The following is a 26,733-nucleotide window of genomic DNA, read 5'->3' on the forward strand; positions in this document are numbered from 1 at the left end:
ATGCAATGTTGGAATCTGACAATCCTTAAAAGAACACTATACGCCAATACAATTTTAATGCATTTAATAGGTTTTGGCTTCATTAATATGCTATATATATTTTTTTGCATCTTCAAATATTTATAGTTTGTGCACAAAATAAATGTTCTGCAACAGAAGATTTCTCTGTAGTCATGACCCTCATGCTAGAAAGATTTCTCCCTGGGTGTCTTCTCTCTCTATTGCAGGTTGCATTGTAGTTTAGATCACAAATTGCTGTCAGTGGGTGAGTGGCGTACATACATTTGATAAGAATGTATTTTCTTGGTGTGAGGGAGCATGGCGAAAGAGGCAGGCCTATGGTGCAGCATTCTGCAATAAAACAATTTAGTGTGTGTGAAAAAACTATGACGATTGGAGCATACAAACAAAAATACAGCATAGCCAAAATCTATCAAATGTATTCAAGTTGTATGGGTTACCTATTTAATAATAGATGAGTTAAAGGAACACTCCACTGCTCATATACAAAATATTTTTTTTTTTAAATAATGTTTAGTATATATCCCAAATGAAAACTTGCATTCATTTAATTATGCATTTTTTTTTTTTTAATTGGGGGTAAATCTAAAAACAGTTTGCAGAACCTGCGTTTCTCTTGTTTGCTGCCTTTGCAAACCCTCCTCTTCTAACCCCGCCCAGACTTTCTGTGGCTGTCCAATCACAGACTTCCTAATGCAGCTCAATGAGAAGTCTTTGCAAGGCAGGTTCTCTGGGCAATAGCTCCACTGAGCTAACAAAACCAGGAAGTAAAAAGACCAGTTGTCAGTTCAAAAGCCAAGGGGGTGTTACTAGGTTAATTTATAAAATTGTTAATTTCTATTGAAATCTGCACTTTTTGCAAAATGAAAAAAAGAGGGCACACTCTTCACTCCAAAAGTTTTTCAGGAAGTTAAAGTGCTTTAGGGGTCTGGAATGTCCCTTTAACCTTATCGTTATATACATACTGTAGAATGTGCCTGGATCTAAGTCAGGTTTTTTGGGGATAAAAAAAAAAAAGTTCATCATTGTGAGTGATGACTACCGATGCTAATGCAGATTTTCACGAACTAGATTTATTTCCCACGATACTCTGCTAGATTTACAGCAAACAGATATCATTAAAGTCAAGGTTTCCCATCAGTGATTTGAAGTCACAAAAGCTGTATGTGGGTTTTATATTACCGTATGAATATAGTCCTCAACAGAGCCGAGATAAGATATAGAAAGGTTTCTAACAAATCAATAGGTACAAGGTTCATTGATTAAGAGCATTAATCTGGACCAATTGTAGTGACAGATGAAGAAGATGTTAAAGGCATGTATGTGGCTTCAATAGATACTAAAAAGGAAATAGTTTGGAATATATTAGAGATGGAATGAATTCCTAGAAAACAGATACAGATACCAGGTGCATGTACTTACATAGGCAGTAATTATTTGCGGTTCACGCTTACAATGTGAAATTCATCAAAGAGAAAGCAAAATGCCTTTTTTTATTATTCCTTCCAAAAATGTGTCATTAACATTTTGTACAGAATTACCAGTTGTTGGAAAACTGTTCACATGTTGAAATCAAAAAGCCCTTATCTCTGCCACCTCCTGTACACATTAGGGATGTGCATGAGCAAAACATTTGGTTCGGTTTGGCACTTCTGAAATTTGGGACTTCGGCAATTCGGTTCGACACTTCCAAAACTTGTGACTTCGGCACTTCAGCAATTCCCTACCCCTAACACTAACCCTCCCCCAACGAGGGGAAGGGTTAGGTTCCTGTCATCATTCCCTTAATTTTCCCTCCCTCTCCTGTTTTGCCACTTTTCAGAAATTCAAAACATTTCGGCACTTCTGAAATTCGGCACATTGGCAATTTACATTCGGACTGAACTGAATTGCACATGTCTAGTACACATCATAAATTAATTATCACAAGAATCCAGTGGTTCTTTACGTTTTGTTTTTTTTTAGGTACCCATTCTTCATACGTGGCATTAGTTTGGTAACGGATTATCGAATTCTAAAATATGTTTAGTGACATCAATCCTTTTCCTACTTGCTAGAATATAATTTTTTTATTTTCATGTATTTTGCAGAATAAAATCTAGTCCATAGAAACCTCACTCACCTTTATCTATACTCTGGTTCTGCTTATTAGCCTGTAGAGGAACAGAATTCACTGCCAATATCCACTGTTCATTGATTAAATTAGCTGAAAATTTAAGTTCATCCCCTGTTTTCAAACAGTACAGGATGTTTCAGTGGGTCATGTCATTCCTACTGTTGGAGGGGATGTGGTGGAGGACAATGTGGACTCACTTAACATGAAATAGGGAAGTTAGAACCACTACTCTAATCATTCATATTTTTGAGATTTAAATTGCTTGCTTTAATTTTCATGGTGCACTGTTTCTTAAAACATGGAATATTTATCAATTATTGCAATGCTTCTGATTTGTTAATCAAAACCAAGTGACAATCTGGCAACATTTTAAATTCCAGAGCAACATGTTACATTTCATTATTTGTTGCCAACAAATCTAAATTATAATCTGAAATTGATGGGGATTCCAAGATTTTATCTGTCCACATGAACCTCTCTTATACCCATTCAGGTCTGGAAACGCTGCACGATGAGGATCTTCACAGTAGCTCAGATGGACGATAACAGTATCCAAATGAAAAAAGATCTGACCACGTTCCTTTATCACCTTAGAATTACTGCTGAAGTAGAAGTGGTGGAAATGGTGAGTGATATTCATAGCTTTCGTTACCCATGCCAATTTCTTGATTTCCTTCTTTATCTCTCATACTTTTCCCCTTTTTCTTTCTCAGTACTGTAAGTGTATGTATAACCACAATTACTAGGCAACCTTATGACTCGAATTGAGAATGTACAGGTTGTATGCAGTTTTCCTCTGGCCACTATTTAATTGAATGCCGTGAGCGTTTCTATGTAACTCTAAATGGCATTTAGGGGTAGAGTGTTTTTTATTTTAAATTGGTGATCTAAACCCAATATGTAATTTGTTGTGTCCATAATATATGAGAAAAAGAATAATGTGGAGCTCAACAAAAAGTTAAAACTTGATTTAATATTTTTCGGTATGCATTTCAAATCATTTATTAGTTTTGGATAAACTTTCTAAAATATTTTTTTTTTTCAACATTTCAAAAATATATCATAAATTAAAAAAAAAATCTGAATATATAAAAAATATCAAATATTACAAAATTAATATATTTTTCATAATATTAAATAGTTTTAAAGGTGTATCCAAAAATATTATATAATTTGGAACGCTTATAAGCTTATCCAACAATATTAAATTGAGACCAAAGTTAATATTTAGCTTTGATTGTCTAACATTACCATAATGGCAGCCTCACAAGAGATGCTTAACTTCACTCTTTAAGAAGCCCTTACTCATAAGCAGGCAAATGTTATTAGACAATATCTAATCAAAAGAAAATTACAAGTAGAGCTTTGTTTGAGGTGGAACTTTGTTGGTGTTTTTGTTTAATTTTTCACTTTTTGCACAGTACTATTTATTTATTTATAAAATATTTTACCAGGAAAGATACATTGAGATTTCTCTCGTTTTCAAGTATGTCCTGGGTCCACAAGTCATTGCATTGTTACTGTTTTGAGGTATGTAGAGAGGGATCTCTTAAAGGACTTTAGGCTTAGGGAAGATTTTAAATTGTGTGGGAGGTCGTTCCAAAATTGCGGCGCTCTGTAGGAGAAGGAGGATCGGGCTGCTTTCTTTTTGTATTGGGGTAGACTAAGTAAAGTGTTGATACCGGATCGGAGGTTATAGGAAGTGGGAACAGCCGGGGAAAGCATTGCGTTCAGGTAGGGTGGGAGTTTCCCAGAAAAGCTCTTAAACACAAGGCTGGAAAGATGAAGGGTGCGTCTGGATTCCAGCGACAGCCAGTTTAGTTCTTTTAGCATGTCACAATGGTGGGTCCTGTAATTACATTGTAGCACAAATCGGCAGAACGAGTTATACAATGTGTTGAGTTTATTTATGTGGGATTGCAGTGCAGAGTCATATACTACATCCCCATAATCAATGATTAGCATCAGCATTTGCTGTACAATCTTTTCCTTTACTGTAGGGCTTAGGCAGGATTTGTTTCTGTACAGGGCACCTAGTTTTGGATAAAGTTTAGATGCAAGCTTTTCTATGTGCAGGCCATGATAGGTCCAGCTCGCTCTGAAAATAGTTGTACAGGTATAACATTGGTATTTGGAAATATCGTTAGACACTAGACCACAGTGAGCAGTCACCATGGAAACCGTTGCTCTTTTAAGCTTTTTGTCCAGATTTACCTATTTTTCCAGAAGATGTTCACCAGGTTTTTGCTAAATTACCTTTAATTTATATAGAGTCTTGTAAATGAAATAAGATTTTAAAAAATACATTTACATTACTTAAATATGCTTGCAAAAATCATAGAAGATGGAGAACGTTAATTGATGGACATCAGAGTGACTGGAGTTATTTTCCAGCATTGAGAACAGTTTCTCCATTTGTGTTAGGACACAATTCTGGACTTTGTTCGTATCGGAATTTCATTAGAATGAATTAAACTATTTTTGCAGCCGCTTAGTAGATAGCTCCCACTGTATTAGGGCGCTATCTACCAAAACACTGACAGGTTTGGTCTTTCAGTCAAATTTACTAATACTAAGTAAAGTTTACTTAGTATTAGTAAATAATTTGCCCCTACTGGCTATACCGCGAGTATGGGCATGTCTATTAAACTCATTAAAATGAGTCAAATTACAAAGAACTTTCCCACGCTGTGTAAAATGACACAGAGTACTCTGATTGGTTGGATTTCAAGCCAACCAATCAGAGTGCTGTGACAGGTAAATGTAGAGACTTGATGTAAAAACAAAGAGAAGGTGAGGGTTTTGCCCAAAGTCTTGTAACAGTAAATATACAATTAGAATACCGACCAAATGGTCTAAATGATACAATAATAAAATGAGGCTATGTAAGTAAAAAATGAAATAAAATCTCACTAAAATAGTAGTGCAAACTTTATGGGTTGATCCGTCCGGATGGTAAAATACGTCTAAAAAGTCTCAGTGATATAACAGGATAAATTCGGGGTGCAATCCTTGGGAGTTGATCCGCCCGGATGATAAAATATCTGTATATGTGGAGAGACAAGGGGAGATACGACAGACAGCCGATAGTGTAATACGTCAGAAATCCAGAGGTAAAATGGATAAAATAAAGCTAGTACACTCACATTTAAAAGAGCTTAAGCCAGCTCTGGATTGGATGGCGTCTAGCGGTACAATCCCCACTATGGGATACAATGGAGAGGTGTTTCTGTCTGTCCAGTTTAGGTTCCAGAATATATAAAAACAACAATAGTGCTCTCAATTTTGAAAGGAGTGTAGTAAAATAAAATATATCAAATATACTCACAAGTATAGAGCAGAAGATACAGCTCTATTATAGTAGCGTTGATGGAATAATCCCCACCGAGGATTTCTTTGAATCCAGAATCAGTAAAAATGCAAGAAATAAAATGTGCATATAAAATACAAAAAAGTAAATTGGTACAAAAAAAGTAACAAAAAAAAAACAATTTTAGTGAGATTTAATTTAATTTTTGACCATTTGGTCGGTTTTCTAATTGTATATTTACTGTTACAAGACTTTGGGCGCAACCCTCACCTTCTCTTTGTTTTTACATCCTGTTTCTCAAAGGGTCTTAGAGGGACTCCCTTTTGGGTTGCTACCCCCCCCCCCCCCCAGATACAGATACCAGGTGCATATACTTACATAGGCAGTAATTATTTGCGGTTCACGCTTACAATGTGAAATTCATCAAAGAGAAAGCAAAATGCTTTTTTTTTTTTATTACTTCCAAAAATGTGTCATTAACATTTTGTATAGAATTGTGTATAAAATTCGGTAGTTTCGCCGGCGTTCTGTCTAAAATGACAGGATGTTCGGGAAATGTGAAAGGAGGCTGAAAGGTGAGAATTATGGGGAAATTGCTCTGATAACCGGAAATGAAGCACACTTTGCTCCTCCGCTGGTCCTAGCTGGTCAGGCGTAGGAAACCTCCATAAGACATATAGTCCCTACTTTGTCTTATGATTTTAAAAAAAACTAGAGCAGATCAGAAGAGAGGGAGAGAAGAGGAATCGATTGGGGAAAAGGTAAGTTCGGCACGACAGTGCCGCTTTAATGCCAACTGGTATGTTACTATGGAAACTAATTGCATTGACAGGTTCTTTGAGTTTGCTATTGAAATGTTAAAATCATTACCTGGTTTAATGATATTGAGGGCATAATGTCTCTTTTTAAATGCTAAGTGACTTGTGATGTTTCAAAACAGCAGCTTTGTTTATGAACATCCTCGCATATTCGTGTTCATTTCAACCACTGGAGAATGTTAGCAGAGCACCATGCAAGCCTGATACCTGATACTCCGCTCACCCAATGCATGATACAATATAACACGTGTCTTTATAGCATGACAGCGACATCTCAGCCTACACGTATGAGAAGACTCTGGTCATGGAGCAGAGGTCCCAAATCCTGAAACAAATGCACCTGACCAAAAACGAACGTGAAAGGGAGGTAAGCACAATCATAATTCAATATTAGATATTTACATATGTTAGATTGATAATTTGTTAGGATATTACAGTGAAACTTTGACATGTATCTGTGACTAATAGGCATGACTAAACTTCTTTTTTTAACACTTAAATCGGATCTGTCACTATCTGGGGTCCTTGCAGAATTTTCAAAGTCCCCCGACGGTGACATTGCTGCTGGAGGTCCGGTGGCGGGGGCAGGTAAAGGTGGGTTTTAATCACCTGTAGCTTTCCCTTGAAGTCGCCGCCATCCTCTTCCGTCTGATCCTATTCACCTCCTGGCACTTCAGTTGCCAGGAGCCAACATCAGTGATGTACTCTCGTGCAAGTGCAAGAATACAGCATTCAGGTCTATAGAGGATATCGCAAGACTGTGTGATCCTCCGTAGAAGGAGCTTAATTTCCCTACACCTGTCACTGGTGATGGCTGGGGCATATGACAAGCTTGGCGGCTGTAGCTCTCTACCTAGTGTCAAGCTAGCTTTGTGGCGCAGAGTAAAAAGGCTGAGACAAAGTAGTCCCTACATTGTCTCAGTATGTCACGAGGTAAAACCACAACACCCAAAGTTTAGGATAGCAAGGGACGAAACAAGGAAATAACGTATTACCGGGCAGTAGAATTGCTGTACTTAACGTTAGATAGAAAGAAAAGCATAGTCAGTAATGAGTCGAGGTCAGGGTAATGGAGAGACATCGAAAACGAGAACTAGCCAGAGTCAGGTACATGGTAGTTAGTCAAACAGGCAAACAACAAAGGAAAGGGTTAAAGATAAAAACGCAGTTTCAGTAACAAAGTCAAGGTCAATACCAGAATAATACACAATAGATCAAGGAACACACTAAAGGGTACTGGGACAGAAACCACAACAGGGCACAGTGTACAGGGAAGTTTAAATACCATGGAGGTAACTAAAAAGCTAAATAGTGGATATTACATCTCATGGATAAAAAAATAAGATCATATGGGCAATTTTCAATGGTTTTATCATTTGTATGCTCTTCAAGGATTGCATTATATTTATCTGCATTTAAGGAATTTTTTTTGTAGCTTAGATGTGTGTATTTCTGCCATGCGATACTACACCCTCGCTGCACAATGCTGTACTACTTATAGTGCGGGGAACATCTGCTGTCCGTGCATGAGAGAACAGCGTAAGCTCCTTATGTATAGAGCTAGTGCCAAGCTATGGCATTTAATGCTCTGAGAAGATGCACACTCTTTGCAAAATAAAATTGAAAAATCCAAATATACATATAAATAAATAGATTTGACGTTGTTCCATACCTAATATGTTTATGAATAGGAAGATAGAATAATGTAATATTCTACAGACCTATTTTCTAAACACTTGGAAATACAATACTTTAAATATGTATCCCCCCCCCCCTCCAAAAAAAAACAATATTTCCAAAATTAAATGGTTTAAAGCATTAGTGTACAAATGTCAATATTCAGAGATCCTTAGTAGATCATTTACTGTGGCTCAGAGAAGCAGTATTTACATGCATACTACGTTCTGCAGATTCAGAGCATTACAGACGAATCCCGTGGATCGATCAGACGCAAGAATCCCACGAACTCCAGATTGCACCTAAGTGTGCCAGAGGAGCAGGTGGGAGATTGTGAAGAGAAGCCCGAAGAAGAGGTAACTCCACCATCGTACATGCTATATTCTTCCATCGACATCTCCCTTTTTTCCCCCCATAATTATCTTTTCATGTACCTACTGAACTTTTTCTCTTTCCTCACTAGGTACAGCTAATACACGATACGAATGCAACAGGGTTCTCTGTTACGGAGACTCTTGTAGATTCTCCTCCAGAACCAGAGCCAGAGGGATCTCAGGAGAAAGTCCATCTTACCTGGACAAAGGAAAAATTCACAGCCGACAAAAATAAGAGTAAAAGTTCCAGCACTCCAGAAGGGATAAGAGATTTCTTCAATATGAAACCGTACGTATATTCTTTGTGGTTTGTTAGGTTTGTACAAAACATTGAGTTGTCGGGGTGGCTACAGATCAACAGGAGAGTGTATTCAGGAATTTGTGATAGGGCAGTGCTGTCCAATTACAGCTAGGGGCCGGAGGTAGCCCTTTTTGGGTTTTGGTACCCAATCTTCCTGAAGATTCCACAACCAGTTGTGTGGGGTTTTTTTTGTTTTTTTTTTAAAGGTGAGAATGTTAGTGCTAGACCATTCTTTATATGGTTTAGTTTTGAGCATAATCAAATTCATTATCAAAATTTGTTTGTATATTGTTTTTAAATGTTTTTATTGTTTTATAGTTATTGGTAGATTAAAGAAAGGGCTGATTAATCTCATGGCTTCTTTTGGTTCGCTGATCAGTCAGAATATTAATTAGCATTCAGAATTTAAGATTGCCTGCCTTCCTTTCTTTCTTAATTTCTCCATTTTTTGAGGGGGCAGGGGGCAGAGAAGGGGGGAGGGATGATTACTCAGTTTTATTACTTTAAACTTCACAGGTCCTGTAATTTTGCTATCGCTTTTGTTTATTTGTCCCCTGATTTGTGGTTCAGCACTGTTTTAGTCCTGTATCCTGACTTTTGGCTAATCTCAGGTTAACTTCAGTTAGCCAATTAAAGCAGCCCTATCACTTCTGAGCTTTTCATAAAGATGGAATCTTTTTAGTATGTTGGAATATCTTTAAATTCAAAATATATAAGCGAGACAAAGTGGGGACTACTCTGATTAATGTAATTGGCAATCTTTGGCAAAGATTCCACTGCTTTTTCCATCAGCTGTTGGTTGCGTCGGCTGATTGAAACACAGAGCACCTTGCACGATGCACAGAAGAGGTTTATAGTTCATTATTGCGCATGTACAAGATTATCTCCCCTCGGGCTTAAAATATGCAATGTTGTGCTACCAGCCTGGCCTTAAAAGTTACCATAGTAAACCATAGTATATCCTCCAGGGGTGATTTTCTACACGCCATGGCTAATTTTTCACTAGCCAATGGCTAGTGGCGGATGGAGATTTTGAGCCCTGATCTTCGCCGTAGATCCTTTTTTGTACTCTTGTGCATGTGCAAGTTTGCCGAGTGTGGACAAACAATATGACAAATCGAAAATGATATACATAAAAAAAAAGTCATAATTTAACTTCCAAGTGTGTTATGCTTCAACAAATAATCTTCATTAAGGATTCATGCCATGATCTATGTTTCTTACAATTGTTCTCCACTATTAAACAACAATATATTACTTGCCTAGGTTCATTTTGTAAGAGTATTTGAGAAAATGAAAATTCGCTAATTTACAGTTCAGTGTGTGCTTGGGGACCATTACATTTGGAAGTCTATGCAAAATGTGTTTTTTTCAGACGCTGTAGAATATGACATGTCTTACGGTTACCAGGTTAGGAAATAACTAGGGAGTACTTAACAAATGAAAGCCAAGAAATATGGCCTTCCACATCTTGCGGAAAATGAATTGAGCACGCCATTTCAAATCATACATTTGTTCAAGGGATTGAAACAATTCCAACATACAGCTCATGAATATATACTGAAAAAATAGTATGTCAGCTGTAGGTTTTATTTAAATGAAAATTATAACCAAGATATAAAAGTGAGTTGCACGTGTGTGTGTTATAGATTAACAAGTTAACTTACTAGGTAGTGTAAAAAGCAGTGATGGTTACGATAGTTATGTGCGGAAGTCAGTTTAAATATTTACTACCATGTGCCGCAGGCTGGCTTCTGAGCCTAAGCAAGCTCTGCAAGTTTATCTGGTTCTATTGTATAAGAGCCAACAATGCATGACCATAGGGAAATAGCAGGAAATACAAATAGTATGGAAATACATATAGTAAAAAAAATAATAATAATAATCTCACGCTTGCGGTTCTCTCCACTAAATAAATGTGCAGAACCTTGGGAATTCCAAAAACAAACAGGAGAGGCCTAGCAAGTGGCCTCTCATCTTTCTCAACCCCATGACCTGTGAGTGATATAAAAAAGGCCAAGAAGATGCCCATTCTCCGAAACCCTAGGGTGTTTAAAACATAAAGGTCCCACCTCACTGATTTTAATATGTGGGGGGTAAGTAGAGAAATTTTGAACTTGAGAACATCCTAGTCAAACCCTTATTCAATTGGATAGCCCCTAGTTACTCTTCCCAAAATATATCCCTACCTACCCCAGCAATTAAGAGTAGTGAGGGGCGTTAAAATAAATCTTGGGGGAAAAAATGAATACTTACCATATGAAGTTCTTCTTCAATCGTCTTTCTTCAGCTCCAAGGAAGCTGAATAAAAAAACATTGTATCCTGACAAAACAGTTTTTTTTTTAAAATGCTTATTTTTACATTGATGGAATAAACAGTTTTTCCATTTCTACTTGATTTGGTTGAGACAACCTTCAAGGATTTGGTGGTTAAATAAAAAAAGAGCACACAAAAACAAAACAAAAACCCGGACACATAAACATCATGCATTCAAGGCAGGAAAAGCCTTTATAAAGGCTTTGTGCTTCGAATGCTCAGTCAGAGCACTGTGATTGTTTGTTTTCAAATCCCACCTATCACAGATCTCTGATGGCCAAGCATCAGTTTTTGAGAGACTTGCCTTGTGATGAGTCTAGATCTATATACATAGGGACATATTTTGAGAAGAGTGTTTAGAGCAGGGTTGCCCAAAAGGTAGATCCCCAGATGTTTTAAAAATACAGCTTCCATGATGCTTTGTCATTCGAAATGCATGCAAAGCATCATGGGAGTTGTAGTTCTACAACATCTGGGAATCTACCTATTGGGCACCCCTGGTCTAGAGGATTGGTAACCCATAGCCATATACGTGTGGCTAATAAGGGGCTAATACCCAACAAGATTAACTCATTAGGGAAAGTAGGCATCAAATGGGGGGGGGGGGGGCATATATATATTTTTTAAATGGTTCATCTTTGACATTATTAACCTCTTTAAGGGCATCTTGTATGGGGTCATATATTTTTATTATAAAGACTAGGAGACTAGGCATTTTTCCCTTCTAAATATAATCCTCTCCAATCCACAGCCGAAGGCGTACAGGAAGAAGAGAAGCCACTCCTGATTTATTTTTTTTTTTCAGGGTCCCATGGGACCTCATGTTTTTCTTTTATTATTGATTTTTATTAATGATGAAAGCCGGTGATGTCTCCTTTATTACATTCTGACCGTGTAAATTAGATGTTCATCATGTGCAACTTTACTTTCACTATCGTTGCAGAAGGGGAAAGCAGTTTTCTGCGGACTGAAAGAGTTAATCTAACCAATGTTGCACACGTCAGGAAACCTGATTGTGTGTAACATTGATGTCATTAAAAGGGCTTTTTGAATTCCTTAAAACAGTGACACCGTTTAGTAAATACCAAAAGATGTGGTTTCTCTGGTTTCCAAATGAACTCAAGCAATTTTTGCATAACTTTGCTACAAAGTAAAAAAAAATAGCAAGAAAAATTGTAGAGATGTAGTAAATTGAACTGTTAAAGGAACCATACCTTTCAGGACACTAAGGGAAGGGCAGAATGATTTGACTACTTCCATTAACCCCTTAAGGACAAACGATGGAAATATTCTGTCATTCATTCCCTTTTATTCCAGAAGTTGTGTCATTAAGAGGTTAAGGGGGCATCAGGGCACTCTTGACACCATAACCACCGCAGTGATCTGTAGCGCTTAGAGTGCTTAGAGTGTTCGTTTAATACACAAATAACTCACAGCTAACATAGAGACCAAGAGAAAGTTCACATATTGCACAGAAATGTTCTAGATCATAGCCACCTGATTATATCTATTTCTTCAACTTTTCTGAGAGGTCAGTGGCCACCTCTAGCAATGTAAATATTTTTACAAGATCATGTTGAAGCAGTAGTATTCGACACTAGCGAAGATTCTTTAGAACCTAGATATTTCCCAGCGTTTTCTGCCCTGTGATAACCTTGACTTCCTTTTGAAGTACAAACAACACTCGAAGGTCTTTTCTGAAAATAATTACACAAAACCGGGAGGTCCACTTGACACCCTCCAGGGTCATTGGCACACTATGCTTTGTAAACAGTGCATTTTGAAGAGCTGCTACGATACATGGCGTATTATAACGTTAATTGATTGTCTGTTAATTATGGAATTATAGTCTTGTAGAGCAAAAGAACCCTCAGGACCTTATGGAATCGTAAAAGGGCACCTGTCAAGCCCCCAAACAACTTATGCTCATTACAATGCTTGTACATTGCACCAGCAGTTTTAACAATAGGTTTTTATCTCCGCTGTCAGTCAGTGTGTCTGCGTGGTCCCTCTACTTTCCTCCCATAGCAACCGCAGCACATGCGCTGCGGTTGCTACGGAAATTCCCTAGCCGGCGCTTCTGACAATTAAGCCTTAGTGCCAATGCCAATCACTAGCTTTGCCCTGCTTTGGGAGCAGAGGACAGCCAGAAGTTGGGTGTTATACAAAGAGTAAAACATACAAACTGGCGATGGAACAGAGGAAAAGTAAGCAGATCTTTATATATATATATATATATATTTTTTTTTATTATTCTTTATTTTTACGTGCTGCAAACCCACAATAGGTTTTCCATATGCATAATAGCAGGTATTAACAGATTTCAACAAAGATTATACAATGCATGTGTCAGAGCTTAGCACAAATTGTTCTTTTAGTTATAACAAGCAGATAATCCTAGGTGGTGAGTAAGGTCTAGAATATGTGTAGCTAACGTATGAGATTGTGGTTTTGTTACCTAGGTCATGGGTCGGTTGCGGAGGTCTGGCCCAGTGTGAGTGTTATCAGCGGGCTGGTCGTGGTTCTGGTTCCTTGCTTGGGTCAGTATGGGTTTGGTAGAGGTTGCAATGCTGGTTGTTGAGTCCTGTGAATAAGTCTTCAGTATGCTCTACCTCTCGGTAGAGGTGTAGTTGGCTTGAGCTCAATAGAGACTACTGATGAGTGGTGGTAGCCCTAACCTTGGGGCTGTCGGGGGTGTGTGTTCCGTCTTGCGCCGTGATACGTGTTCTGTCGACGCGGTATTGTGTGTCAGCGCCTTCTCTAGCAGGCTCTTATAATAAGCATTAAACTAGTGTCGTAACTTGTGTAACATTAACAAGTATGCCTGTGCGGTAAATGGTATATAGGCATTTTATAACATGAACATTTTGTATCGCCTTTGAACAGGCAGGGGTAGGAGACTTCTCCCCCTCTACCTGTCAGATGGCCTGTGTGTCCAGTCTCTGCCTTCTTGGAATTAATATTTCCGCGGTTGCTGGGTTCCAGGCTTGGGCGGTGTTTTGGTCGGGTTTGTTCGGTAGGCCCAGCTTCGTTAGAAGTGCGGGTGCTTCAGTCCCCGAGGAGAGTTTGTGTGTGGTCCCTTTGTGGGTGACTAGTAAGGAGCGTGGGTTACCCCAGCGGTATGGTATCCCCGCTGAACGCAGCTGACTGGTGAGTTCACTGAGTGATTTTCTCCATTGGAGAGTGGTTTTGGTTAAGTCCTGATAGAAGGTTAGTTGGGACTCTTCGAAATCCAGTGGAGTCTTGCCTTTGATCGCATTCATGATGTGCCCCTTGTCTTGGGGTAGGACACAGCGGACGATGACATCTCCAGCAAGCGTGGTGACGGCTCTAGGAGGTGTTGGTAAGCGGTATATCCCTGCGAATGAGAGCTTCCTTGCCGTTGCGGGTGGTAGTAGTGATTGCATGAGTCTCCTAATATAGTGTGGTAGGTCCTCTTTGTTTACTGAGGCGGGTATGCCTCTGATTTTAATGTGATTGCGTCGGTTTTTATCCTCTTGTACTGCCACTTGTACTGTCAGGAGTTGGTGGCTGTGTTGCAGCTGGAGGAATGACTCCTTCAGCGTGGAGATTTCTCCCTGGATCATTCTAACTTCACTCTCTGTATTGACAACTTTCTCTGTGATCTCTTGCATGCTCGTTTTGAGCCAGGTAAGTCTGCTGCCAGCAAGCGTTGTATGTCCTGCAGCATGGTTTGCAGTTGCTGCAGGTCCTGCTTGGTAGCCAGATCTGTGGTTCCCTGCTGGGGTGTGGGTTTGGGCAGAGTGGTTTGTTTAGGTTGCATGGCCCCTTGTGTGACTCCCTGGGAGGTTTGATCTGTGGGGGTAGCAGTGTGTGGGAGGTCTGGGCCTTGTTCGACCGCCATTTTGGCGGGTGCCTGTCGTTGGAATAGGGTGCCTATGTCAGGCTGTGCTGTGGCAGTACCTTGTTGGGATCTTTGTGATCTGCGTCCCATCTCCGTGCTGTCGTACTCTGAGTCCTGTTGCAGCTCTCCCCCGGCGTTCCAGGCGTCCTCTCCGCCCAGCAGGTACAACAGGCCACGGCTGCTCGGTGTGTAGTAGGCCCGAACTTTGCTTTTCGGCTTGGCCTGCCTTGGGGTATACCGGAAGGGCATCGGGTGATGCGGGATGGTCTCCCCTGTTCAGTGCTGTGGGTTTTGTGCCTGGATGACATTTAGTTTTTGCGATATCGAGTGGAATGTGTTTGTATTTTCAGGAGCTGCCAAATATGGCATCTGGCCTGTTTCACTGCTAGGCTCCGCCCCCCAGATCTTTATATTTTAAATTTCATACACCATGTATCTTTGTGATATACGGTGCGTTCAATGTTTCCGGTGCATATTATTTCATTACATACAGTTTTTTTGTTAAATTGGTTAAAAAAATAATAATTTGCATTTACTTCTAGATAGGAGGCAACTAACTTTTCAATGGAGATAATAACTAAAAATAAATAAATATATATATATTTAAAAAAAAAAAGACTAAACAGAAAAGAGGAACATAGAATTTCATGGCCATTATTAAACTACTGTTCCACTTAATCTGCCAGTTTTACTGTAATCCTACATTTGACTAATTTTTGCCCTACTGCACACAATTTGAATTATGTTCATTTTAAATTATAATTGGATGTTTCTGAGAAGTTCTGCATATTGTTATGTGCTTAATGTCCCAGTTAGCATACTTAGATGCATTCCCAGACTCATTAGGAGGCACGCTCATTATTAACTACGTACATCCAGGCAAAGACATGGTAATCTTTTAATATTAAAAAAAAAATATATATATATATATATATATATATTTATTTTTTTTCCTATAATTTATTTATGTATTTAGAAAATGTGTATCTATTTTTTAAACATAGAAGTGTTAATCAAGAATTTGCCTGCCCCAAGTCCTGAATTGTTTTAGATATTAAATTACTAAACATCTGTGTTCGTCTCTCTGAGGTTTTTCTTGGCTTGTCACCTTGTCACCATTTGTAGATCAAATATCGGGTTTCTCATTTAGCTGGGTCTACTGTAGAGAGTTTTCTTCTCTTTTTCATTCAGTTTCCTTTCTTTATTCATTATAGAAAACAAGAGAATTTTTTTTTTTATATTCCTTTTTCGGAGGGGATGGGGGGTGGTATAAGTTTGAAACCCAACGGGTAGGGTTTACGGGTAGTTGTCACCTTGTTTATAGTAAGTGTTTGCCTTTTGTGCTGCAAAAGTCCATTGTGCTGTCATATTACCAATATCTCTACAAGAACTAATATATCAAGATCAGCGATAAAATAGTGTATCAGGGTTTTTTTTTTTTTTTAAATGTTCTGAAAATTAATGGAAAATATGATTAATTTGAATTTTTTTGCAATATCTATGCGCTGAAAAGGGTGGTATTGTTTTTAAGTCATTATAATGTATCATTTTGAACATTGATTCAAATGACATTAATAAACCGTGGAATATGAAACTCGGGGTGAAGCGGGTGGACATAGATGATTACAAAACAGCTGAAGACCTACAGGGTTATTCACTTAAATGAGAAATCAGGGTCATCAGATCTTTCCCTTTGGCTACTTAGACCTTAAATTTGAAATTCTCTTTGAAGTCTCACTTCAGTAAATAATCCTGCCAGTTTGCCACAAATAAGTAGTTTTCAATTATTTTCTTCCTAAATCTCTAATTTCTGTTTTTCTTTTCTTGCGGCATGAAGTGAGTGGGAGAACTTGTAAGTTTTCATCTTACTAGTATACTTTGGGGAAAGTATGGGTGAAAGGGGTTTCTACAGTAATTTTATTATAATTTCAGTTGAACGTGTATTTATTATTGGAGTTGCAATAAACGGGCTCCACTAACATTCTAACTTCTTTACACGTAAGCATGTTGTACAAAAAGACCTCTAGTGTACACACTACTTTATTAGAACCAGAAGTGTGTTCCTTTTAAATTTTAAGCAAAGGTATATGAGGGACTCCAGAGCATGTAAGTATGTTTTACCTCTTATTGTATGGATCATGTGGTTTTAGATCTTGAATTTTTAGGGTAGATAAAAACGTTAGCTTTTTTGCTAAAGAAAATAAGATATACAGTCTGTTCCATCTGCCGTTAGACTTGTTTGAAACTGGATCACGAGTTAAATTTTAAACTATATTTTTATGATTTATGCTGTATCTAAAAGAACAACCTCATCAAAATGTTGTCTCTTTACAAATCAATGGTAAGATCCCATCTTGAATATGCGGTGTAATTTTGGGCATCAGTTTTTTAAAAGGATATTGCAGAATTAGAAAAAAATGCAGAGGTAAGCTACAAAATTAGTATGGGGAATGGAAAATATTTGTTACGAGGAAAGGCTAGAAAAAATGGAATTGTTTTCTTTAGAAAAAATGGCACCTCAGACGGGATATGATTGCACTAGACAAATATATATAGACGGTCAGTACAAACCTCTATGATCTGACCTGTTCATTATCAGGAATATATAATAGACAATAGGTCACCCATTGAGACAGGAAGAAAGGTGATTTCGCTTACAGCAAAGGAAAGGGTTCTTTACAGTAAAAACAATAAATATGTGGAAGAGGTTGTGTTAGTAAATTCTATAAAATAGGCTTTGATGTTTTTTTGCATATTTAGAATATTTAAGGATATATATGTAAAGAGGTTGTTGATCCAAGGAGAAATCTGATTGCCACTATGGAGTCAAGAAGGATTTTTTTTCGCTTTTTAGTGGCATAATTGGAAATAGCTACAATTTAATTTTTTCGCCTTCTTTTGGATCAATAGCATAAAAGAATGGGTTTGAAGGTTGAACTTAATGGACTTTAGTCTTTTTTCAACCTAGATAACCGTTTTACCTCCTACTACATGGTCTTGGACAAAGTAGGGTTTTGAAAATTGCACGTTATAGCTTGTAGTTAAATCTTTACAAAATCATAAGCAAGTCTGCAAACATGGGAATGTTTTTTCTACCCAAAGCTGAATTATTAAAGGCTTGATCTGTACAGCTAGCTCTTGAGAAACAGCAAGTACCTTACCAGATGGTCACTAAACTGTTTCCTTATCCCATTATTCCGTTAATACAAATCTAGTGACTTACTTCATCGGGGGTTGACGAAGGAGGGGTGGGATTACTGAATGGAAAGATAAAAGGAAAAAAAATTAAAATTAAAGGTGAACTGAAGATGCCATGTTTAAATAGTCATGTAAACATTCTTAAATGATAAAGAAAATACAATAAAGTAGACAAGACATCTAACAAAATACCAATCAATATAGTGTAGAATAATGCCTCTGTATTGTGTTAAGTATTTAGTAATCAATACCAGGATAACTGCTGGGGAGACAGAGTTCATTATGCAAAGGTACAGAAGGGCACGCATTAAACTATTTCTACAGTCATAATTAAACAACTTCTATAGATTTAAAATGTTAAATAATAAAATAGTCAAATAAAAAAGTAATTTATGTTATAAACAATAGACCATTAATGAAAAAAATAATGTAATTTATAAAAATATATATTTTTTAAATTGAGTAGAATATAAGAGTTAGAAGGGGATAGTTTACTAAACTGTGTGAGACAGTAAGTTGAGAACCAAATTAAAATTAAAATCTTTTTATTTAGACTTTTTTTAAAATGTATATTCAGGCACTTGAAGGTAGTGCAAATATATAAATATATATGTTCCACCTAAGACTAAGGAATGACAATGTTTTGCCTCCTTGAAGTCTTTGTCCAGCCTATTCCACAGGCGTTGTATACATACATAATATCCTTATCAGTGATAAGAAATTTAAAATCTAGTGAATTATGTATCAAAGAAAATGTAAAATACAGTAAACTGCACTATAATTAGTATTAAAGACTGACTAATGGTACCTCTTCCAAAATACAAGAAATAAATATTATCACTCCTTAATCTGGAATAAATCCCTTATTTATGGTGCTGCCTCTGAGTGCTTGATCCTGCTAATTTTACCATGTTAGATTTGGTTGTTTTTTTAGACTGTGTAGCACTATTCTGAAATATGGAAAATTCTATGTCATGGGTAGGCAACCATCTGCACTCCAGATGTTGAGGACCACATCTCACCTGATGCTTTGCCAGCATTGTGGTTGCAAGAGCATTATGCGAGATGTAGTCCACAACATCCTGAATGTGAAAGGTTACCTACCCCTGTTCTAGGTGATGTAGACCTTTTGGCCTGTCTCATCAGTGCAGTGCTTGAAGAATTTGTCAGACAGCATGACCAAGAAAACTTCTTGGAATACCACCTTCCTCATGTTTCTCCCTGCTTTAAATAATTCCGATCCCCAGCAATTTGTTCCTCGCTTGCTTTATATGGTCAATGTCATCTGTTTCAACATGCCCGTAGGGCCATGCATGGAGATATCGGACATGTCTACAAGATTATGCAAAAACAATGAAATATTGTTCTGTAATATTATATGATATATACTGTAGAGAGTTGATATTAGAGCACTAATTATTTTCTAAATTTGGTTTATAAGCCTCAGAAAATCATTAGGGAACAAACATTTTTGGTCCCCACATATACGTGCATGACTTTTGCATGTCCCTTTCTCACAAAAACCCATTTAGAATGATTTACTAATTATGGAATTGTGCAGAACTGGCAAAGGAACTGTAAATGTACCATCATATCTGAAGTAGAGCAATAGTTTTCAGAGAATGTTTTTAATAACACTGTCTATGACGGGTGTTTAAATTACATATATTGCTTGCTAAATGTATATGCATTAGTGGAGGATATCCTTGCCAGGAAATTAATAAAATATATGTAAAGTTTCTCAATTTGACTGGAAAGATGGCTTTTCTAATTTTACTCCCTAGAAACCAATCAAACGTTCGAAGGATGCACACAGCTGTTAAGCTGAACGAAGTAATTGTCAAAAAATCTCAAGATGCGAAACTGGTTCTCCTAAATATGCCTGGACCACCTCGTAATAGGAAAGGTGATGAAAACTGTATCCTTTTCAGTTCAATGATGTTCCTACTGCTCTTGTATGACCTGGGACATGTGTTAACCTTGTACCCACCACCTTCTAAAATAAAACCAAAGTCTACACATTCATTGGTTAAAGCATGTATGTATACCATAAGAGATGTAAAAGATTTGTATGAATTGTTAGCATGCTCCAGCAACCAGATTTGCTAGGGATATACATTACTTTCTTATACAATTAGTTTAAGGAGCTTAATGCTACTACTTGCCAATTTAAGTTATTGTGACATCAATGTATATGACCACCATTTTGTTTTATGATCTGTCTGGTTAGAAGGAAAGACCAGCACCAGAACTATTTAATCTGTGGCAGAGTATTAAAACCACTGATTATTAACAAAGGTTTTAGTTCCGGTATGGATAAACGTTGTCCAACGTTGTCACACTTAGAGCAGTTTTACAGTGCTCTTGTTTCCATATATTTACAGTAGCATTCTTAATGAGAATACTATCCCAGACGATTCAACAGAATCCCTGTAGATGGCGCATATTGCATTTGTGAGTTTTTCTGAAAATTCCATTGAAGTTATTTTGGTGTAAAGACACAGATCACCCAGAATACTTATTTTCATCCAACAGATACATGTTTATGGCAATTGCCTATACGTTTGAGTTGATGTATTTGTTACCTTAACTAATATTTTCTGTAGATATGGAATTTTTAGAAGTTCTGACAGAGCACTTGGATCGGGTCATGTTAGTTCGTGGTGGAGGACGAGAGGTTATCACCATCTACTCTTGAAGAGCAGAAATTGGATGAAGTTTTTGTTGCACTAAACAGGAGCCTTCAACCTCTCTCCCACCATCCTACAGGCATCCAGGAGAAATCTGAGAGAGTGGGGAGGCGTGTGGTCAGTGCTCAGAAACTTCACTTGCTTCCACCAACCCCCTTATAAATGCCCTTACATGTGAACTGCAGCACCAGATCTTCCATTCCAGCACAAGTGCAACTGTTCCTCATATCTTCATCAGAGTGCCACTGGTGAAGTTGATATATAAATCTTTACATAAAGTCTATGTACATTTCTTATACTGAGCCGCACTGCTTAAGACGCTACCAATACTGGCCCCCTTTGTGCATCCTGTGACCCACTGTTGCACCATTCTCTCCCTGAAACAGACTTGGAGAATACATGGGTTGTACTGGCAGAATTCTGGATATAGTTTTTGTTGTTTTTTTTATTTTTTTGTTTGTTCGATGTTCCTCTTCGCATTCTTACATTCTTGTGACAATGACCAATTTCGTCGTTTGAGGCACTAGTAAGACAAGTTAAGGGAGAGAGGGGGGTATTCACCAGCATGCTTAACGTTTCAAATGTTCCTCTCTCTATACTCTTTTCTTGAGTGCCACTATCTTCTCCTTGGCGCCAGCACGAGCATTTTGACGGGACTTACGGAAACAGCAACGTGAGTGTGGTTATGTCAAAGTGTTTACTCTTTATCCAGACTATGGGACGAAGAAATACAACATAGTACACACTATACGGAGGACTTTTAAACGTGAAAAGGAAATAAAACAGCGTGAAGGGGGTTATCTCTCTAAGAATATGTTTGATGCTGAGGAGCCTGTTGCAATAATAATCTGATGCAAAAATATAAAAGAGAAAAAAGTACATAAAAAAAAAAGGGCAGGGAAAAAAAAGGGAAAAGTAACTAATTAGGTACTATCGTCTGCCTTTACTATAATATAACCCTTCCTTTCATAGACTGCCCTCTGATCAGGAGCTGTGCCAGAGAAATGATACACAGTGATTTAATCAACTTTGTAAATGGGCCCCGGGGCCTTATGTTTTGTGTTGTTTCTTTAAATATAGCATCAGTGGCAGGGAACCACAATGCACCCTACAGAGACTGTGAGCTGCTCTCATTCTCGCTCTCTTTGTCTCAATGCATGGTCTAGGATAGACTGCTTTTCGTACCAATCACCTCATGCTGAACCTCACTCACCTCAAGTGGTTTTGTGCTTGCTCTTCTCCACATTAAAATGATTTGTCCATTACATGTCTGAAAAGTCTAGAGTTAGCAGTGATTGGATTTGATAGCTGTTTAGTTAAGGTGTGTGACATAATCTGTGATATTGTTTACTCAAGAATTATTAAAATGATATTCAGCTGGTGTTGTGCATGCACGTTTGGACCTCACCTATCCCACTAGAGATGATAGCTTGATGGAGTCCCAATATATCTCCAAAATTCCGTCTTCCAGTAAAGGAATACTTTCAAATGATAAATTTTCCCATAGCACTATATATTTTGAAATACATTTTAGGAAGGGTGAAGAATAGCGAAACAGGGCAGTACAGGGCGGGAGTTTGTCAATTTCGACTAAGCACTGTGTTAATTTTTGATTGGTGACATTTTTCTGCCAACCACTGATGTCATCCTATCCCGTTGATGCCAAATGAGTGCAAATACGTAACATGATGACATCACCGTGATGTAGTTGCAAGATTATCTGTTACCATTTGGGAAGTGCGGTTTCGGCAACCTTATATTTGAGTTAGGACTTTAAAATCGCCATTTTAATGAGTGGTGTTAATTTGAACAAAAAAAAAAAAAACAACAACACAAAAAAACACACACTTCTAGGCTGTTTGGAGTAAAATTGGATTAGGTATCAAATACAGCCTTTGATTATATATTTTAATATATTTTTAATAAATGTTAACCCTGATTAAAAGTGTAATCTAGCAACACCATTCTGACTTAGCTCCCACTGTCTAGAATCCCTACATAGACACTGCAAGCCCTGGATCTTATGAAAAACATATATTTTTAACTAAATAATTTAAACCGATTTTAATCTTATTTGGCCTTTTTTTATGTTTCAGCTCGAAGCTTAATGCCAAAAAAAAACCAACATAATAATTGACATGTATTTTCCGACAAATATGTAGGTTTTTATTCCTTATAGCCCTTATGCACTGGAAATAATGTCATGTTAGCAAATGTCATGCATAGCTACTGTTAACTGCGTCTATGGGGAAAGTCATAAATATGCTTCATTTGTTGTTGTTGTATCTCTAAAGAGCCTCCATATATTGTTATATGAGCTAGTTCAAGGTTCTAGCACTAGAGAAGTATTTAACTGTGGCAAAGGAAAAGCAATTCTCTCATTAACACCTGTGAGCATTTTTTTTTTTTGTTATCAGGTATAAACTTATCAATAGTCGTAGAATCCAGCCCTTGGAGTAAACAGGGGACACACAATTGGATATACTCTCTAAAAACACTGGTGAAATATAGGATATATATACCAGGACATGGCAAAAAGATTTATTTTTTTTAAATCTATGTTTTGCTGTTGGTAAAACCCATTCTAAAACATATAAAGAAAAAAATGTCACACAATAGAAGACATAACTAAATTTAACTAGATTAACTAAATAAACTAGATTTAACAATCTAAAAGAAAAAGGATGTTTTGGGAATATTTATCTATGCCAACAAAAAAAGGTTTAATATTATAGTAATTTCAAATATGGTTGTTAAATTTATGATTTATCGGCAGATGTAGAGTAGTATTCTCCTCGGCAGTACTGGAGTTAATTTTAAAAAAAATATAAAAACAGAAAAAAAAACAAATATGAACCAATGATGTAGTTTGTGTATTTGTATTTGCTGTTGTATGAAGTCCTTTTTCTGTTGTTTTATTTATATATTTATTTATTTATATTTCTGACTACTCCATTTTGCCTTGTATGGAATGAGTAATTCACCAGTCCCGCATGCTTGTGATAGACACTGCAAATTTTGAATCGGTGGAGCTATTGTGCAAAAAAAAAAAAAAAAAAAAAAAGCATGCTGTTATGTCTGTAATCATGCACTTAACCAGTAACAGCACCTTACTGTAATTGAAAATTAAGTTTATGTTGTGAAAATGAAGCTGGGACAGCCAGCAAATTAAGGTGGACTGGCTGGTTTGAATTTGCATGTGAGCAGAGTGTCCCCTGGTTTTTGTTACTTGTTCCGTAAAGTGCCTCTTAAGAATGAAAAACTGGTTCTCTCCTTGCTCCAGGTGTTGTTCCTAGTGTAGTTGACAGCAAACAATATCCAATGAAAAAGACAAACGTAAATTAAATGTTGAAGAACACCATTCTTTTAGAACGAGGGGAGGACAACAGGTAACTGTCCACGTGGTTGTGGAATTCCATCTCCTGTGATGCATTGCCTGCCTACAGCCGAACAGCTACCTTTTCAGCCACCCCTACATTCAAAAGATAGAAAGTACTCCCATACTGAAGAAATGTGAATATTATTTTAAAACGCATATAATCTGCTGTCCATTTCTTTAGCTAGAGCATTATAAGAGAGCTTGCCACAGAGCCACCTTTTTTAAGGTCACTACGTGAGAATGATTTATAGCAATCATATGGGTTTGGAAAAGGGAGTGAAAATGTATGCCTTGCAAAAAAAAAAAAAACGTAGATTTAAAAACGAAGTAGGCCTCGTTAGCAGGCACTGCTCTTTATTATTTGTGGAGCACTTTACCCAAGAGGCCAGAATAATCATCGAAACATGCTAAGTCTCTGTATTTGTGCTGTAGCTCAGTTAGAACGCACACATTCTTGCTTCTATGCAGACATATCAGGGACCTTTGCGTAAAAATAAAATATTTTGGTAACAGTTCTATCATCTTCAAAGGATGTAGAGCGAGGAGACCTGTTCGTTTCGCAGCCATTAGCACTGACTGGAGCTGGTGGATAAACCCTTTGCTCTTTGTGTGACAGGATGCTAATGGTAGAGCGAGGATACCTTCTCTAGCATCTTCCAGTACTCCTATGCTGCTAAAAAGCATGTCATGTATTAACTTTTTCTTTTCAGGGGAGGGGCTTGGAACTTGACGTTAATATGGCAGCTTAGATTTTTTTGGGACGGTGGGGACCTAAATCGGTGATTTGGAATTTACAAGTTGCACTACAAGAGCCAGGGTGGTTTCTGGCAACCAGCTGGCTTTCAGTAAAAGATGGACTCCCGATAGCTTCAAGTCTCCTACTGAACTCACTTTTGTGCTATTTGTGCAATATACATACATATATATAAAAATAAAAAATATATATATATATTTACAGATATTATGATAATTACCACAAACAATTCCAACCCCGATGACCCAATAGCACTCTATGTTTTATGTACCTCCCAGTGACTGAGTGTAGTATTTCTTTAGACCGCTAGCAACTCTGAAATGCTTTAAACTTTTTTTGTTCATAAAACTATAGATAGATTTAACCTGTGTACAGATATTACGGTTACAAACCAAATGAAAACACTGCTATATATATCTGCTGCTTTTTTTGTTTGTGTAACTAACTCTTCTGTACTGATGTTTTGTGCAGTTAATTCCTGTGTAGTTTAACTCTGTGATTGATTGCAATCTACCTTACTTACTCATTACATAGCTTTAATGTGCAGATTTCATTTGTTTTGAGACTCCTGTCAGCACAAAATGCAATAAAATTAATTTTATTACACCCTTTCAATGTCGTATTAGGTTCTACCTTCATACTGTGAAAAATAATGGAACACAGAAGTCATGTTTTGCTTTCGGCATAGAATAGGTCTTGCTATCACTCAGAATACAATGATATTCTAGTATGTATACATATGGCTTTTGGTAACAGAATATCTAACGAATAAGGTAAGTGCGATGAATGAGAAATACATTCTCGGGTTTTGCGATGTATGGCAATCCAACAGAGAACTTCTAAGGTAGCCAGCATTCTTAATTTTAGAATTTGGGAGTTTATAAATAAAGATCTGTTACCAACCTTCATTTTCAGAAAAAGTCCCTGTATCCTTTACTTTGGGGGCTGGACTAAGTTCTCAAGGAGAGCCTCTGACACCTCCTAGTGTTTTTTTGTCTGCTAATAATTTGCATACTAGATATTTCGGTATGCCTTGCCTGTCTTACTTCTTTAGTATATGTTTCTAATGTGGCACTTGTAATGAAAATAGATGTATTTATTTATTTTAAAGGAAAACTATAGTCACCTAAATTACTTTAGCTAAATAAAGCAATTTTAGTGTATAGATCATTCCCCTGCAATTTCACTGCTCAATTCACTGTCATTTAGGAGTTAAATCACTTTGTTTCTGTTTATGCAGCCCTAGCCACACCTCCCCTGGCTATGATTGACAGAGCCTGCATGAAAAAAAAACTGGTTTCACTTTCAAACAGATGTAATTTACCTTAAATAATTGTATCATAATCTCTAAATTGAACTTTAATCACATACAGGAGGCTCTTGTAGGGTCTAGTAAGCTATTAACATAGCAGGGGATAAGGAAATCTTAATTAAAAAGAACTTGCAATAAAGAAAGCCTAAATAGGGCTCTCTTTACAGGAAGTGTTTATGGAAGGCTGTACAAGTGACATGCAGGGAGGTGTGACTAGGGTTCATAAACAAAGGGATTTAACTCCTAAATGGCAGAGGATTGAGCAGTGAGGCTGCAGGGGCATGTTCTATACACCAAAACCGCTTCATTAAGCTAAAGTTGATCAGGTGACTATAGTGTCCCTTTAAATTAAAGGGAAAGTACCACGTCCCAGGATTTTTAATAGGATTTTTACTTAACAACGCATAACAAATATGTATTTGTGAGGTTTGAAAAATCAAAAGTTAAAAATCCTTATTTCTTTATCCTGCAACTGGGCGCCTCCATCTTCCCTGTCAATCATTGATATCAGCACCAAGCAGTCAGCATACAAAAAGCATACAGAGAAGAGGAAAACAAGAAGCATTTTTTGTATCTTTCCGAATGGTTTCCCTTGCTTTGC

The 26,733-nt window shown here is 37.3% G+C and overlaps 1 protein-coding gene across 4 annotated transcripts in view; it reads left to right on the forward strand.

The window, feature by feature from the left end:
- SLC12A5 (solute carrier family 12 member 5) overlaps window positions 1-25,426 on the forward strand; it is a 112,048-nt gene extending 86,622 nt beyond the window's left edge. For 2 of the 4 annotated variants that reach the window (XM_063459167.1, XM_063459170.1), the window contains 7 exons: window positions 2,631-2,762; window positions 6,525-6,632; window positions 8,176-8,298; window positions 8,406-8,605; window positions 16,637-16,651; window positions 19,782-19,915; window positions 20,604-25,426. In XM_063459167.1, coding sequence (XP_063315237.1) covers window positions 2,631-2,762; window positions 6,525-6,632; window positions 8,176-8,298; window positions 8,406-8,605; window positions 16,637-16,651; window positions 19,782-19,915; window positions 20,604-20,695 — 804 coding nt within the window. In that variant the 3' untranslated portion in view covers window positions 20,696-25,426. Of the gene's footprint in view, window positions 1-2,630; window positions 2,763-6,524; window positions 6,633-8,175; window positions 8,299-8,405; window positions 8,621-16,636; window positions 16,652-19,781; window positions 19,916-20,603 lie in introns of all 4 variants that reach the window. The other 2 variants (XM_063459168.1, XM_063459169.1) reach the window with 2 other exon arrangements.
- The last annotated feature ends 1,307 nt before the right edge of the window (window positions 25,427-26,733 follow it).

Source organism: Pelobates fuscus, chromosome 6 (assembly GCF_036172605.1).
Source record: "Pelobates fuscus isolate aPelFus1 chromosome 6, aPelFus1.pri, whole genome shotgun sequence".
Lineage (NCBI taxonomy): Eukaryota > Metazoa > Chordata > Amphibia > Anura > Pelobatidae > Pelobates > Pelobates fuscus.